Here is a 15,440-nt window from a genome sequence, read left to right as displayed (position 1 = left end):
TTCACAAAGTTACAGTGGCATGCTTTAGCTGTCATCATTCACCATTTGAGTGAAAGCTAAACCACGCTGTGAAATCTGACACAATAGATTAGGAATGTCACGAAACAGCAGGAGCCATCCTTCAACACACCTACAGTAAACAGGCCCCATATTCAATGGATGGTTGTGATTGGCCAGACATATCAGACGTGATGGGGAAATTGTCTGAATAAATCTGTCTGATTTCCAAATTTTGTTTCAGTGCAGCTCATTTTAGCTTAAGCTTAGTTTTGTAAATAGCCAATTTAATAACAGCAAGAGGTTTCTTCTTAATCAGTCGAACATTTGGTTGAATACTCGAAAATGGAAAACTGGGAAGTGGAAATCACAATATAGTAATATAGATTTCAGAGTGGAATGAGTTTTATAATTTCATCCGATGTGTCCACTGACCTTACAATGGCTAAGTCTCAGTTTCCTCTTTCATCGCCCTCTTTTTCCTCTCCCCATCTGTCCACCTGCATCTCTCTGCAACTGAGAATATCGTGGTTCTTGCTTGTCAGTGAATGTTATTGTGTTTATTTGGTTCTTGCGTTCTGCTGCAGGCCAGCCGGTGCATCAAACAAGCAAAGTATCCAACTAAAGCTACTTGTTCCGTTCTGTAATATGTTTCATTTAAGAACTTCAAAGCTCTGAACCGTTTTGGTGTTTCTGAAAATGTTACACATTAGGGATCTATTTAGTAATCACAGCAGTCCTAAACATTACTTCATCCTCTCTTTAGTTTTTTCTCTTTAATATTCTTTAATATTTCCTCCTCCATTTCTTGTTTCTTACTTTGTTGAACTTCCCTCCCCGTCCCCCTTTGTTACCGCTTACTTTCTTGCTCCTTTGTTTACTTTACTCCAGGCTTCTGCATCAGCCAAACTAATTGTTCTCTTTACATCTCCTCCCCTACATAAACATAAATAAATGAGATTCTTTATATCCACACTCAGATTGGTATAGATTTCTTCTCCAGAGTGCAGAGAATAGAATAAGTAAACATAACTGGTCATTAAACAGTGGGAAGGCCACTGGAGGGAAGTTTGTAGTCGTTCCCATGTTTCATTTGGGACCATTACAAACAAAATAAATAAAGAAAACAGACCCAGTGCAGGCTATTTTACATATGCCACAGTTAATGTTCACTGTGGGAGTTGAGTCGTATTCAAGCAAAAAACAACAAGACGCAGATTACTTAAAACCCTTCTGGCTCTTGGTAAATCACAGTGCGGAGTGGATTATAACTTTTTAGAGAAAACACCACTGAGCAGAAATGTCTCAATTTTCATTTTCTCCTCACAGTAAATATAAGGTACGTGGTGTGCAACCTCGTCAACGGAGCCAGCAGGAATCCCACAGTAACCGTTAGATTTTTTAAGTGACGGTAATTGAATTTCAACATTATGATGAATACAATAATTGTTTTGTTCTTATTCAACAACCCTCCCATTGACCATGCTGAAAACAAAATCATAAAAACCAAGACACTGTTCCTCCTGTTCTCTAGCCGAGGCTGACCTCTGACCTCCCCAGATGGGGGGTAAATGAACAGAAAAAAAGGTATCAAATCAAAACATAATACACACAAACAACAAATACCTCGATGATTGTCTGGGGGTGTAATGGTCTGAATCCTTTCTCACCTTCCAGAAAATAGCCACATATGATTATTTTTTCCCCACTAGAAATGGCCATTTCTCAAAACAAAAATGAGAAGCAAAATCTCATTTTTGTCCCAGCAGGGTCAAGTAGCCCATATCTCAAACTCTGTGTCTCCACTCTCCCGGACAAATATCATGAAAGCAGAGAAATAACATAGAAAAAGGAGAAAAGCCAAGATGGATGTGATGTGTTGGGCTATATTAAATCAATATCTGATTACAGACAGAGAGGAAAGGTCAAAGTGCGTGTCCATCAGTGTGTGGGAGTTGGAAAGACGGGTTATCAGCTTTGGATTGTGGTTAGGGCGACGGCATCAAATCTGTGGCTGCGCTTGTTCTGGGTTGTTTTATTTCGAAAATGCCTGCGTCAGTGTGTTTGGGGTGCTGTTGTTGTTGGTAGCTGTCAGTCTGCTTTTGCACCAGATTTTTCACAAAGCCCCCACAGATCGATATTGTGAGACTGTGTTCATCTATGTGTGTGTGTCTGATTGTCGAAGTGGGATTTAAGAGCAATAGGAACCAATAAAGTGTAAATCAGAACAGATATGGTGCACAGCAAGCTTTGTATTACTACCAGAGGAAGGAACCCTGACTTTGCCACTAAAAATAAAAAAAAACATCTTTGAAAAGTTTGTCTTTTAATCACAACAGAAAACTTCTTTGCTGAGCACTCAAAGCTATTCTCAACCTCAAATTGTATTTTCAGCTTTCTTAGAAAGACCAGGACTGATTTTCTTTCTTTTTCTATTAACAATACAAGCCTAATGTTCCTCAACACAAACCAAGAAACCATCAGTCCTCATCTTTTTGAAAGGTTTTCCCTCTTCTTTAAGCAGTATATTATCTCATTATATGCTGATGATTACATGTAATAACAGAAGACTACTGGAATTATCTGCGTCAAAAGAAAAGGTCAGAAAATGGACAGCAACAGTTCAAGATGGTGCCTTTAGGAAAAAGCTTAGTTTTTTTATGTTCTCTTGCATTTTTTTCTTGCCTTCTTCCTGTCTGCAGAAGGCAACTATATCCCTGCTATTTCATGGTTGGAGTTTAGTCTCTTTCACTAGGCTTCATTGTAAAAATTATCCAGGGACAACTTTAGCATCGGGTTGGCATGTGCAGGGCTGCATGGTCATATTAGCAGTAATAAATCAAAACAGAGCAGTCAAGCAAGAAATGGCTAATAAGCCATTTGAAATAGAGCTTTCTGAAATAGAGCTTTTGAAATAGAGCTTTCTGAAATAGAGCGTTTGAAACAGAGCTTTCTGAAAAACCTTCACAATGTATGACTTTTGGATAAGAAACAGTCATTAACATATACAAACACTGTCACCATTTGTGAAGGTAAAGGACCAAAAACCTACAGTACATGGTTTTGTTAAGGAAAATGGTCTGGGGTCATTAGGTTTATAAGCTTCTTACTTTACTTACAGTACGTATGTTATAGGCATATGTACCACTTGTGATGTAGCTGAATAACATACGGGATGTTACATCGGCTGTTTTTTTCTCACTTGAGATTTTAACCCTGCTCTCTTGTCTGGAGGCCAGTGACCCATCCATCAACTCTGACTGCCGCCTAAAGTGAAAATGTGTCTTCTCTGTACTGCATCACCTGACTTCACTGCAATTTCAGACAACAGGCTAGAGGACAGCTTCAAGAAATGTCATCAGAGGGATGCCTTTTTGATGACGTTGGAATCTGCTCCCTGATGTGACACATTTTAACTTTCCTTTTTTGATTTTTTTGTAATTTTGGCTTTACATTGAATGTGCAAGTAAACTAAAACTAGAACTCATCAGAGCCTTTTCACATTCATACTCTGTTCAATGAAGCCCAACTGGGAGGCAAGACTTTGTAGTGAAATACCAACTATTTTTCACTGACATAAGAAAATCCTTTTAAAGAAACGAAGCGACAATCTGTCATTTGATCAAAGCCTAAGCTGAAGTCGCATGGGTTGTGTGAGGTAACTAAGTGGGAAGAGATGTCGGTCTTAATGAGATCTACAGAGAAATGTGAAGGGGATTTCACTTGTTAACAGTGCATCATCTGCATCTCATCACGGTGATGATTCTCATCATGTTGTTTTTGAAGAAATGAGTTGAACCAGAACGGTCCTGATGGAGTCTAACACTGGAAACCTTGCTGAGATGTAGCATGTTACTCTGCTCATCTTTATTTCTCTAATACTCTGTCCTGTTCTTTTCTTTTACTCTGTATTTCTGTATCTTAATTACTCTCTCTCTTCCTTCCTCTCTAAATCTGATCTTTTCTTCTGTCCTATCGTCACCCTGTTTGTTTTGAAAAACAAGTTGAATGAGCAGATATTCTCCAGCTGCGTGGACAGTGGAAAAGTGTCTAATCTCCGGACCTCATAGTCTGGAGATTGTAATGGCTTTTGATAATCTCTAGATCGTCTTGATATAAATACAGAATTAGTAACCAAACAAAAGGAGGCAGATGCACCAACAGTCACGTAACCCTGGATTCAATCAGCCGTCATCTGACATATGCATATTGTCTTTGAAAAGACCTTTGCATGCAAGTGCAGCTTACAATCTGTAAGATATGGTCTCTCAACTTTAACTGAATTCTCGCTGCTCAAGTTATAGGACGACTGTAAACAAAGGCACCCAAGGCTAAAATAAGTTGATGCTATTTCACCATCAGGCAATTAGCCAATGAGACAGGCCTTTTTTGATGAATGCTGTAAAAGTCAAAGCTGCTGTGAGGGACTTTCACATTGTGTCCATTTTGGCAACTCCTGTGGGTATACTGGTACATCTTATCTGTATGGCGATTGTGTCCTGAAATAAATCCTGTAAAGCTCTCTTTTAAAAGTCAAATGTTCAACTGGATCACCTAATCTTTGCTGTGGAAAATACAAAAGGCCCTTCTGGGAAGTGAAGTGTAAATCGCTACATTTGCAAGAAATCGTAAAAGGCATAAAAAACAGTTGTGATCGGTCTTTGTTTTCAGTTTTAAGTCCTTTTTTTTTCATGACTTAATTGAGGTGACAACGTACAGTAAATAGTAAACATATTGAAAACAAAAATTATGGTGAAATCTCAGTTCATAATGCCATGACGAATAAAGAGGAGACAAGAAAAGTTGTCCGTGTTCAAGCGGACAAACCAAAGTTTGATCACAGTTGTTTTCTTTTTTAACTTGTGATTTATCTGCAACACGTTCGCTGCGTATTCTCCAAGCCTCAGTGTGTCTTCTCATCATTATAGGATGGTTCTTTCCTGGTGCATGTCAGGGACTTGTGCTAAAAATCATCATTATTTGAGCCGCGTCAGAGGCAGTAAGTAGCTTTCTGTGCATCTCAGTATGGCACATTTTCTTACGTTTGTACAAGACTGTGACTTTGAAAATAAATTGTGTTTATGAACCCCTTAGCAATTCAACTTTAGATAGCCTATATATGTTAGTAGTTAAAGTCTGACTAGTGGAGATAAAAAAAAGGGGAAATAAATGCTATTATTTCATGTATGTAAGCAAACTTCATACCAGACCTGCATAAATCAGCTCACCAGTGAAATAGTCTGGATCTGCCCCTGATCCTGAATAAGCTTCATTTTAGTCCACATATACAGTATATAATGAGCCACACAGTCCTAATATGAATCAGGCACTGAGTGTCAGTTTTTAGTTAGCAAACATGACTAACAAAGTTTTGCAGTCTAACTTCTCGTTATAATTTTTACAGCGAGGAGAAATATCTTCCTGCAAAATCTATTTAAGATCCGTAACACTGTCTAGGAAAAATTGTAACTAAAACATTGGGTTAGGGTTAAGGTTAGACCATATTGAGACTGAAATGAAGATTGAGTTACTCTAAAACAAAACAAGAAAAGCTAAAATGTGACGAAAATCAACAACAAAAGACTGAGTGACTAAGACTGATACTAGATAAAGATTTCTTGTCAAAAGGAACACTGCTTATTTTCATTGTTCATTAAGTCTTTTATGCAGTCTGTTTCATAACTTCAAAGCCCTCAAAGACAAAATTTGTATTGATTCCCTAAAATGAAAGACTAGCTTGAAGAGTTAGTTAACTGTCAACATTTTATCCAATATTTTAAAAAAGCCATGTTTCCAATCTAAATCCATGTGAATGAATTAGTGGCATTGCACATCCTGAAGCTCTTTTGGCTTTGTTGAATGCTCTCCTCTGCCATCCTCCCTTACGTTTTCTGCTGTGTGCAGCCAGGAAAACAAAGAACTAAATATATAAAAATACTTTCGAAAAACAAAAAAATACAAAACATGACACTTGGGAAAGCATTTGAGTATGGAGCAGATACACACACAGGTGCAGACACACACTCATGTCCCTCTGCTGAGCCTCTCTTAAAAGCATTTGCATGTTTTATCCTGGTGTAGATCCGTGTCGGGGGGTTCTGTGTTTGCCCCCTCGTGTGAGTGAGATGAAAAGACAAAAATGTGTGTCATTGTTGTTAATCTGAGGAAGGAGGGGGAGTGATTTTTAAAAACAGGGGTGAATGAGGAGGGAAGACTTTGAGTTTGCAGTAGGTGCGTGCATGTCTCTGGGTGAGTGTGTTAGAAAGAGTGTGTGTGTGTGTGTGTGTGTGTGTGTGTGTGTGTGTGTGTGTGTGTGTGTGTCTGTCTGTTTATAGCTCAATGGGAGGTCTGTACATGTCGGAGAAGGACCTGTGTGCAATCATGCCAGGGAATAACCTCTTTACTAACCATCCCACCACAGCTATTCCTTTGTGTGTGTGTGTGTGAGACAGAGTGAGAGAGAGAGAGGAAGATACAGAGAGAGGAAGATTTGGTACATGTGTAACTGCTCAGTATATTTCTGTATTCAGATCATTTTAAGTCTGGAAAAATTCAAAGATTGCAGATATCGGCCAATTGTCCAATCATCTATAGTAAGCACAAGATGATATGAAAGCCGTCTCACTTTGCCTACATATATTTACAAATCTAAAAGAGACTTCATCAACATATGCAAATGTAGACAAACAGTGTTTCCATGGCAACGATAAATATGTCGTGTCTGTCATGGCAGCTCTGTCATGCAGGCAGTAGCGACAAGACACATCTTGTGACAACTATAAAATTATGGATTTTTTATTTATCTGGCTTTGAAAATTGTTGGAAATGTTCAAGCTAATGAAAGTACTGAACAAACAAAAAAAACGACATATGTTTAGTCAAATATGAATACATTTTTACATTTTAGTGTATACATACAGTACTGTATTTTTAATACAGAAAACTGTTTTTCACTAAAGTTTTCCAGGACTCGCCATGTGTGGTCTTGAGTTGTAAACAGTCCATGAATTGTAAGTAAATGTGTGACAATAAGATTACTTAAAGTTTTATTGAATTTTAATATAAAATGAGGAGAAACAAAGAGAAAAATGTTTTTACCTCGAATATAAAATTTGTATACATGAATTAGCATGATTATAGTTAAATGTTAAATAGGGTTAAAAAAATTAAAAAAAAATTTAAAATTGTTTTAAAATATTATTTTGAATATTTCTTACAAATCAAGTGTGATGAAGGACAAAACTGAAGCGAAGATCGAGTGCGGCTGAAGCTGAAAGAACTACTTAAAGGATCGTAACTAACAAGACCTGTGTGTCAGTGTCAGTGTGGCTTTCTTCAGCTGCTCAGCACTATTGATCTGTCGTCTTACATCCTCTTAAGTCTCACCTTGAGAGTGTATGTGTGTTTATGTGTGTCATACGCACACGCTTAAATGAATAGTGCAGGGGAGGAGTGTTGTGTATATGCAAATGTATGAACACATCACATACTTTGAACTACAGCTTGATTTAAAACAAACTGTGTCATAGCCTGTATGTACATGCAGGGCAGTGTGTGTGTGTGTGTGTGTGTGTGTGTGTGTGTGTGTGTGTGTGTGTGTGTGTGTGTGTGTGTGTGTATGCAGGGCAGTGTGTGTGTGTGTGTGTGTGTGTGTGTGTGTGTGTGTGTGTGTGTGTGTATGCAGGGCAGTGTGTGTGTGTGTGTGTGTGTGTGTGTGTGTGTGTGTGTGTGTGTGTGTGTGTGTGTGTGTGTGTGTGTGTGTATAAGAGTGTGTGCATGTCTCCTTAGTTTCTGCAAACTCATCCCCCCAGAGTCCCCGTTGTCCTCTCAGTGACAACCTGAGTGTGTTCTGGACAGCTCAGATAGACAAACACACACACACACGAACACACTTTCATAAACATACCCAGAAATTGACTTGTCTTTTGTGTGGTTTACAGTCAATGTCGACAATAAAAGGAAGACATATCCTGCCATGACAATAGCTTCTTTTAATCATGTACGTTCATAATTGGGTGATTTATCCAACAAAGGTGAGCGGTGTCTGAAACAAAAGTCTATTTTCTTTTGTAAACTCAAAGTTCGAGGGTTCTATCAGTTCTTTTGTTGCATTCAGCCTGCATGCGTATGCGTGTGTATTATGCATTTATAGATGTTGAAGTTGTGTAAGCTGCCCTGTGCGTCATCGGATTGTGTGTTGATGCCTCATTGTATTATAAGCTCGTGTTATCCTGTGTGACAATGTATTACATTGTTTGAATAATGTGCTCTGTGAAAAAGTGAAACCAAGAGACGAGCGTGAGTGTTGTTCTGACAGTGTATCATTGAAGAGCTTCTTAACATAATGCAATTTTTACATTCAGTGTGTGTATTTTTATTTTTTTTTAGTTACACAGTGGAGGTCACAGCTGGAACGCAAACATCAGCGGGGGTTGGACATAGACTGAGGCAGTATGTGTCTATGTGAAAATCAATTTTCATATATTAGAAATGCCTGTTTGCATTTGTGTCAATGTAAATTTGTGTGCTCAACGCAGTGTGAGCGCATCGGTATGTAAGTCTATAAATAAAAGAATGTTGTTGATGCATTTGTGTGGTTTAAAACATAACACGGTTGATGTCTGATCTGATGAATGATGCATTCGTGTTTCCCTCATATTTATCCAAAAAAAAAAACTAAAACCACAACAGAGCACCAGGACTAATCTTGTCTCCTCATGTAATGCATTAGCATTAAGTATTCAGTACTTTCTTTTCTTATCATCTTGTCAACTTTGAAGGCTTCTCCTGGCTACAGAGTTTTTAAAAAAAAGCATCCTGGAAATGTCCTACTTGCTTTCAATCTATCACCTTTTTCCCATTTCCCTTGACACATGCTTTGGTAACTGATGGCAACCGATATCTGACAGCTGGTCAGGGGAGGCTAAACCAGGTTAAGAAGACTCAGTGGGTGTGCGGTGGATGGATGGTGGCGTGTATGCAACCGAAGTGCGCATTGGGGTGTTGAAATTAAATGTGAGTGGCTGATGGACTGCCAGGTTGGGGGTGAAATACACACACACACACACACACACACACACGCACAGAATGAAACACACTATCCACACACGCACACACACAGTTTGAGGTTGTCTTAAACCAAACTGACAGGGGTTGTCTGCGATGGTGCGTTGCATTTCTGCATCCAGCTGTCACACACACATGTTCATTCTCTCTATTCTACACACACACACACACACACACACACACACACACACACACACACACACACACACACACACACACGCAGTGAAGGTGAAGGTGGATGATGGCTGTGACAGTGTTGTCGGGCTGAGGTTCCGCCTGGCGTCGTCTCGCCTTTACTTCTGTCTTTCTCTGTCTCCCTGTTGCAGCTAACACACCTCTGACAGCTACTGTATGTGTGTGTGTGTGTGTGTTTCCATGTGTGGGACAGAGAGAACGTTTGTGTTGTTAACTTGTTTTTCTTTGGGTGATTTTATTTTTTGCTCTTTTGCTCTATTTGGAACGTCTTTCCCATTTTGCTACAATCCTTAATCATGTTTTTTTTACTCTGTATTATCTATCCATCATTTTTCCTCAGTTTAGAGTTTGTCTTATATCAGATATCTCTAAGCAACCCCCCCCCCCCCTTCTGTCTCCCTTTGTGTCACACACACCTGCTGTCTGCCACTGGCTGTGCGGTTGCTGAGGGGAAATGCTGCAAGTGACAACTTCCTACAAGCAAAGAGAGAAAAAAAGATCCTTCCTTTTCCATCCTTACTTTCGTGTGTTGTATTCTCCCAGGGGATGATTCCTCTCTTCTTGCTTGCGGTGCATGTCTGTTGTTGTGTGTGCGTGTGTGTTTGTTCTCTATTGTCCTTTGAATTTCCCCTGAGACCACCACTTTCCTACAGTACACTCTGATAAGACAACCTGTCCTCCCTGCACTTGCTACACAACGTGAGTGAGCGTGTGTGTGTGTGTGTGTGTGTGTGTGTGTGTGTGTGTGTATGAGTGTGTGTTTTGTTACAACTCTGAGGGTGACATAAAGGGAGAGATTTTCCTTCGGCTATCACCTGCGTCTCTTTAGAGGACGAAACAGCAAGGGGTCAGCAATGGGAACTGAGGAGCTACAGGGAGGTAAACTCACCTGAAACACTAAAAGTTTAGGGGAAACATACCATTTCTTATATATATAATAATCACCACCGGCAATATATCTATTTAAACGCATTTTAGACCCACTGAAATCACAGGCTGAATTTCTCTCCGAGGCACTGAATCCAATCAATGTCAGTTCAGACGCTCTGGTAATAATCAGTGCATGTTGCATAGTGCAGCAGTGAGTTTTGTTAACAGTGAGACTCGTATTCATCACTCAAGGGATGATGTAAGCATGTGTGTGTGGGTGTGGGTGTGTGTGCGTATGAAACAGTCCTATGTGGCTGTGTTACTGAAGCCATGACAGAGAGAGGAACAGGACCTTGACTTTGTAGCCACTTCAACTGTAAGGCCATTGGACGTGTCTCAGGGTAACTGCATGTGTGTTTGTGTGAGTGAATTTGTGAATGGAAGTCATTTATTAAGTGGGCAGAAAGATAAGGAAACGAGTGTTGAACTAGGAGGCAGCTCAAGGACACACATAGGCTGCAAGACATTCATCGAGAAAACTTTCAAATTCCAACTCTTTTTATTCAGAATTTGCACACATCTCACTGACATCTGGTCAACTGTGTTCCAGTGAAAGCTCTAATCAATAGTTGTTGAGAAATTTTGCACAAAACCACAACAAAATATATGTCAAACCAACCAAGCAATCAATCATCGGTTCCATCCTCTGGCAACAATGAATGTCTCTATAATCTCAATCGTTTGATCAAACTGATGAACAGTGACTTGTGTAAATGCTAGACAGATTTGATGGGTGAATGAAAATGTGTTTGTAAAGGTTAAGGCACAGTAAAATAGAGAGGGTAAAAATTAAGCTTCAAAACGTGTGTCTCTGTTGTCCAAGCCTGGAATTGAAATTGTTTAATTGATGGCTAAATAGATAAACACCAAAAAAAAAGTCATTCATGACTCCTAATCAGCTCTGAGACTCCAGAAGTGCCAGGCCAGTTACACATGAGTGTAAGAAGTGAGTCCAGCTTGAACGTCTCACAAGACTCTCTGTGCTGTGCTGCCAGGAGTATCTTCTTTTATCTGGGTTTATAGGCTAATCCATCCATGACAGCTTCCATAGGCTGAGAAACTTTTCTTCAAAAAATCAGTGGCGAGCCATTCATTTTACACCTGAGCCTTCGGTGCTGTCGTTCTGCAACTAAATCCTGATAACCTCACTATGACGTCACAGCTGTTTTGTATTGGTTTTTCACACGATGACCTCCTACTCATAACGACGCAGTGAAATAACATGAGTGAGCACCACATTCAGCAGGCGTTCATTAGATAATGTTGGTTTAGCAAATGTTACATATGAAACAACACTCAAGTGAGGTAGACCGCTTTCCAAATTAGAGGGTTCCGACCATAAGACAAATGCTACAGTTCTGACTACAGTTGGCAGGTTATAAAAACATTGCAATGTCAGGTCTCTAATGTGGCTAGATTTTGGTTTACTGTGTGGGGAAAAAACCCTATTTCTATTGTTAAACTTTTGACTGTAATTCAAAACATTTTAGTTAAATTGAGTTATTCATTAATAGAAATTCTGGTTCACAAAGGCCAATTGTCACAACAGCAGGTCACATGACTCACATGGGTACCATTTCATGGACTCTTCATCACTGTGTCAGTAACAGGGGTAGTAGCTGAAGGTCAGCATCACCTGTAGGATAATAGTCTCCAAGACTGTGAGAAATTGTGAATTTCTGCAGTGGTATTGTTTGCTCGGTTTTGAGTGGAGGTGAACAATCTTCTGGAGTGTGTATGTGAGTGTGCGTGTATGTGTGTACGTGTATGCACTAGAGGACAGTGTTATATTGTTATGGAGCCCTGTGGTTGGGACGGAGCTAACACCTGAATGAACCTGTCACTGCAGACACATTGCTTTTTCAGCTCCAGCGATTACACCGCGCCCAAACACACTCAACTTTGTCTGGGAGGTTCTTTGTACATGCTTGTGTGTGTGAGACAGACAGAGCAGTGTGTTGCTTGTGCATTGCCTGTGTGCATGTGTCTGTGAGGGGGAGAGAGACAGGAACAGAGACTGAGAGTGACAGAGCATTGTGTCTCCGTGTGTATGTGTCCAAACCTCTGCAGGTTTTTTTTTTTTAAGGTTTAGCTGAAAAATTTGAAATAGGGCTACTGTGTCCTTGGAGGTAAAACAACTAGTCCTGTTGATGGACACACACACATATACACACACAGGGCATGGTGGAGCTCACCAAAAATCCTCACACCAGTGTGTGAATGGGTGTGAATTGGTCAGTGTGACATGCAGTGTTAAAGCACTTAGAGTAGTCAGAAGACTAAAAAGCTCCATACAAGCTCAAGTCCATTTATCATTTACAATAATGTATGTTTGTTAAATAAACCATCATTTTAGTTACATGGTTATAGTACATACCTTAGCACTTACAACCAAACACTGGTCTGTCATTTCAAACCAATCCTAGAAGTTTTGGTGCCTAACATAGACTGCAATGGTTTCCAGACTTTAACCCAGTGGTTATGATTGTTGCAGTGTACATCCAAAGACATGAAATGGGAAATATCAGCAAGTTTGTATTTATTTTTATTTATTCAATGTAACAGCTATTTAAATAATCTGTATTCATCTGTATTTAAGTTTTCTGGTTTTTATATGAAGTCAGTACTCTTGAATTTCAGCAGGCTTTGGTTGGATACAGGACAACAATAGCTGCTTACAGACAACTCTTCAACATAGTCTCTCAACTCCAATTCCATTCTTGCCCCAAAAGTATCTAGTTTATTGTAAACAATTGCAATGTACAGAGAGAAAGTCCTTCCGGATGTCCTCCATGGCTAATCGTTTGCTATACTGAAAGCCCTCAAGAGTTGGCAATCACTCCCATAGGCTATGTCATAGTCAGGCAGATGGGTTTCCAGATGAATATAACCTGGATGCTGTTTCTCTATTTATAATAATTTGACAGCGTTATTTTGAGTTTCTAATGGTGGTACCTAGATTGTTATATTTTCAAAGCTCAGGGCCACTTACCAAGCTGCCATATTTGACAAGTAGGAAGTGAGAATGTGTAGGTTTGAATTATGATGAAAAAGGATCTGTCAACTCCAAATGACCTGGGCTCAACCAGCCACTTTGATCCGTCATATATATTGGTAATGGCTTGAAACAGACCTACAGAAAAGGCATACGTTTTTGTGTGGGATGCTTTCGTGCTTCCATTTGGTAATGGTTGTAATTGACCTGTATTTAAACTATTGTAAAACATATACGCACTGCATGTCAGGGCACAATGAGTTGTTATTTACCATGATAACTGTAGACCCAGGGTAAGGTAGGTGAAATGATCATCTCTCCAGGGGTTACTTTAGTTCTATTTGTAAGATATCGTTCAATGTGACTAAAGCCAAATAAACTAATATAAGGACATAAACTGTTCTATTATAAGAAGCAATAACTATTAAAAAAAAAAAAGAGTCAGAGTGGGTTTGATAAGAGACAGAAGGAGGCAGATAGACGTGTGGAGACAGATGAAAGAAAAGCAGGCATGATGGAAGGATCTGAAAGAGGTCAAGGGGAGCTGACACCCATCAGTTTTCTCTCCTTAATCTATCTGTGTAACACATCACTCACGCCATCTCCCTAGACAGACACACACACACACACACACACACACACACACACACACACACACACACACACACACACACTCAGGGGCATGCCAGCTATCACAGGCCCTTAGCAATTGGCTTTGTCATGGCCTTTAACCCCTATATGTATCTGTGTGTGGGTGTGTGTGTGTGTGGGGCTCAGGACAGAGCACTGAAATGTTGACTTGAAAATCAATTTACAGCTGCTTACCTTTTTTCTCTCTAATTTATGTTCCACTAGCCGCAGGGCTTGTGTGTGTGTGTGTGTGTATGTTGGGAAGGGTAGTCACACATGTAATCAGCATGTTTTGGAGTTGCTAAACTGCTTCTAAACAATTTCCATTACACCTCTCTTGTCGCTGTGAAACAGTCGACAGTTGTAAATGTTTATCTCCAAAATCCAGCAGTAGACGTTTTGTTTTGTACTGACTGTGAACTGTAGGAGGGCATATTTCACTGTTATCTTGACCACAGAAAATGTACTGTCATATTTCAGATAGTCTTTTTTATTTAAGACCTGCTGGGTTTATTTTTCTCAGTTTAAAGCGGCTTACAGTTGCACAAACACAACAGTTGAATGCAGTGTATAGATATTTAATTTAATTTTAATCCAGATATTTATGCATCTAGTCATTCTGCATCCAACCACAATCCTCTCGGTCTCAACTAGACTTCCAACCCCAAACGTTGATAGGGATTGTAGGGATTAACAACACCACTGGATTTGATTCACAGCAGCAGATTGAATCAGGATGCTTGTCAGGCAGAGAGGCAAAGCAGGTAATGACAGTCTCCAAAGTTGTGAGGGCACAATGTGCAGTAGACCTTAGAGTTGTCAAAATGACAGACTTTTTTTGTACACCTGGAATCAGAAAAGAGAGGTAGAGGTGATGAAAAGTATTTTATGCTGCTTCTTTTCCCCCTGTGGTCTACAGATAGGAAGTGTGAATGGGGGTTGGGGCGGGGCTTTACGATCTGTAAAGCATGCAACACCCTATGTTCCTCGTGACTTGATGTGGGGACGGAGTAAAAAACTCCACAAATACAAACAATGGAAACCTCAGGCCAAGAGGGAGAATCCATGTCTTTCAAAATGATTTACAGCCGGTAAATGACGCGCAGAACAGGCCATTTAATCACATGGATAACATGAATTCAGGCCAGGAGTGTTTTTTAACAGACAACTTAAAAAAACACCTTTGTCCTTCTCTTCACCTCTGTAGATTGGAAAGTCCGTCATACGAAGTGATGCAGCTGGAATTTGAGGTGGATAACGTCATCAACCTGGTGCCAACCCAGACTCTACACTGGAACATCGAATACCAGACTGGCTCACAGACAACCTCCAGGCAAACAGAGAAAGTCTCGCACCTCTACATCAGCAATGCCGACATACAGGGCATCGTACCACTGGCTGAGGTAAGCGATATTAGATGAGAACAGATACAGATATCTGTGAGCGTACATACAGACGGACCCAGCAGCACACATTCCTGATGCTGGAATAGACTCCATTTTCTACTCTATTTCCTCTGCCTCATAATGTTCTTACTGACAACCCCGAGCTTCTTGCTCCAGGTTGATCAAAGCTGGAAAGGTCAGCTTGTTTACCCCCCTCCTGTTGCTACAAGCCCCTCGGTCAC

The 15,440-nt window shown here is 40.0% G+C and overlaps 1 protein-coding gene across 1 annotated transcript in view; it reads left to right on the top strand.

Annotated features, from left to right (window-relative positions):
- si:dkey-215k6.1 (transmembrane protein 132C) overlaps window positions 1-15,440 on the top strand; it is a 246,350-nt gene that overhangs the window by 162,236 nt on the left and 68,674 nt on the right. The window contains exon 5 of the mRNA XM_061038479.1: window positions 15,021-15,216. Coding sequence (XP_060894462.1) covers window positions 15,021-15,216 — 196 coding nt within the window. The remainder of the gene's footprint in view (window positions 1-15,020; window positions 15,217-15,440) is intronic.

The sequence above is a fragment of the Labrus mixtus genome, chromosome 5, assembly GCF_963584025.1.
Source record: "Labrus mixtus chromosome 5, fLabMix1.1, whole genome shotgun sequence".
Taxonomy (NCBI): domain Eukaryota; kingdom Metazoa; phylum Chordata; class Actinopteri; order Labriformes; family Labridae; genus Labrus; species Labrus mixtus.
This window is presented reverse-complemented; position numbering and strand designations above follow the sequence as displayed.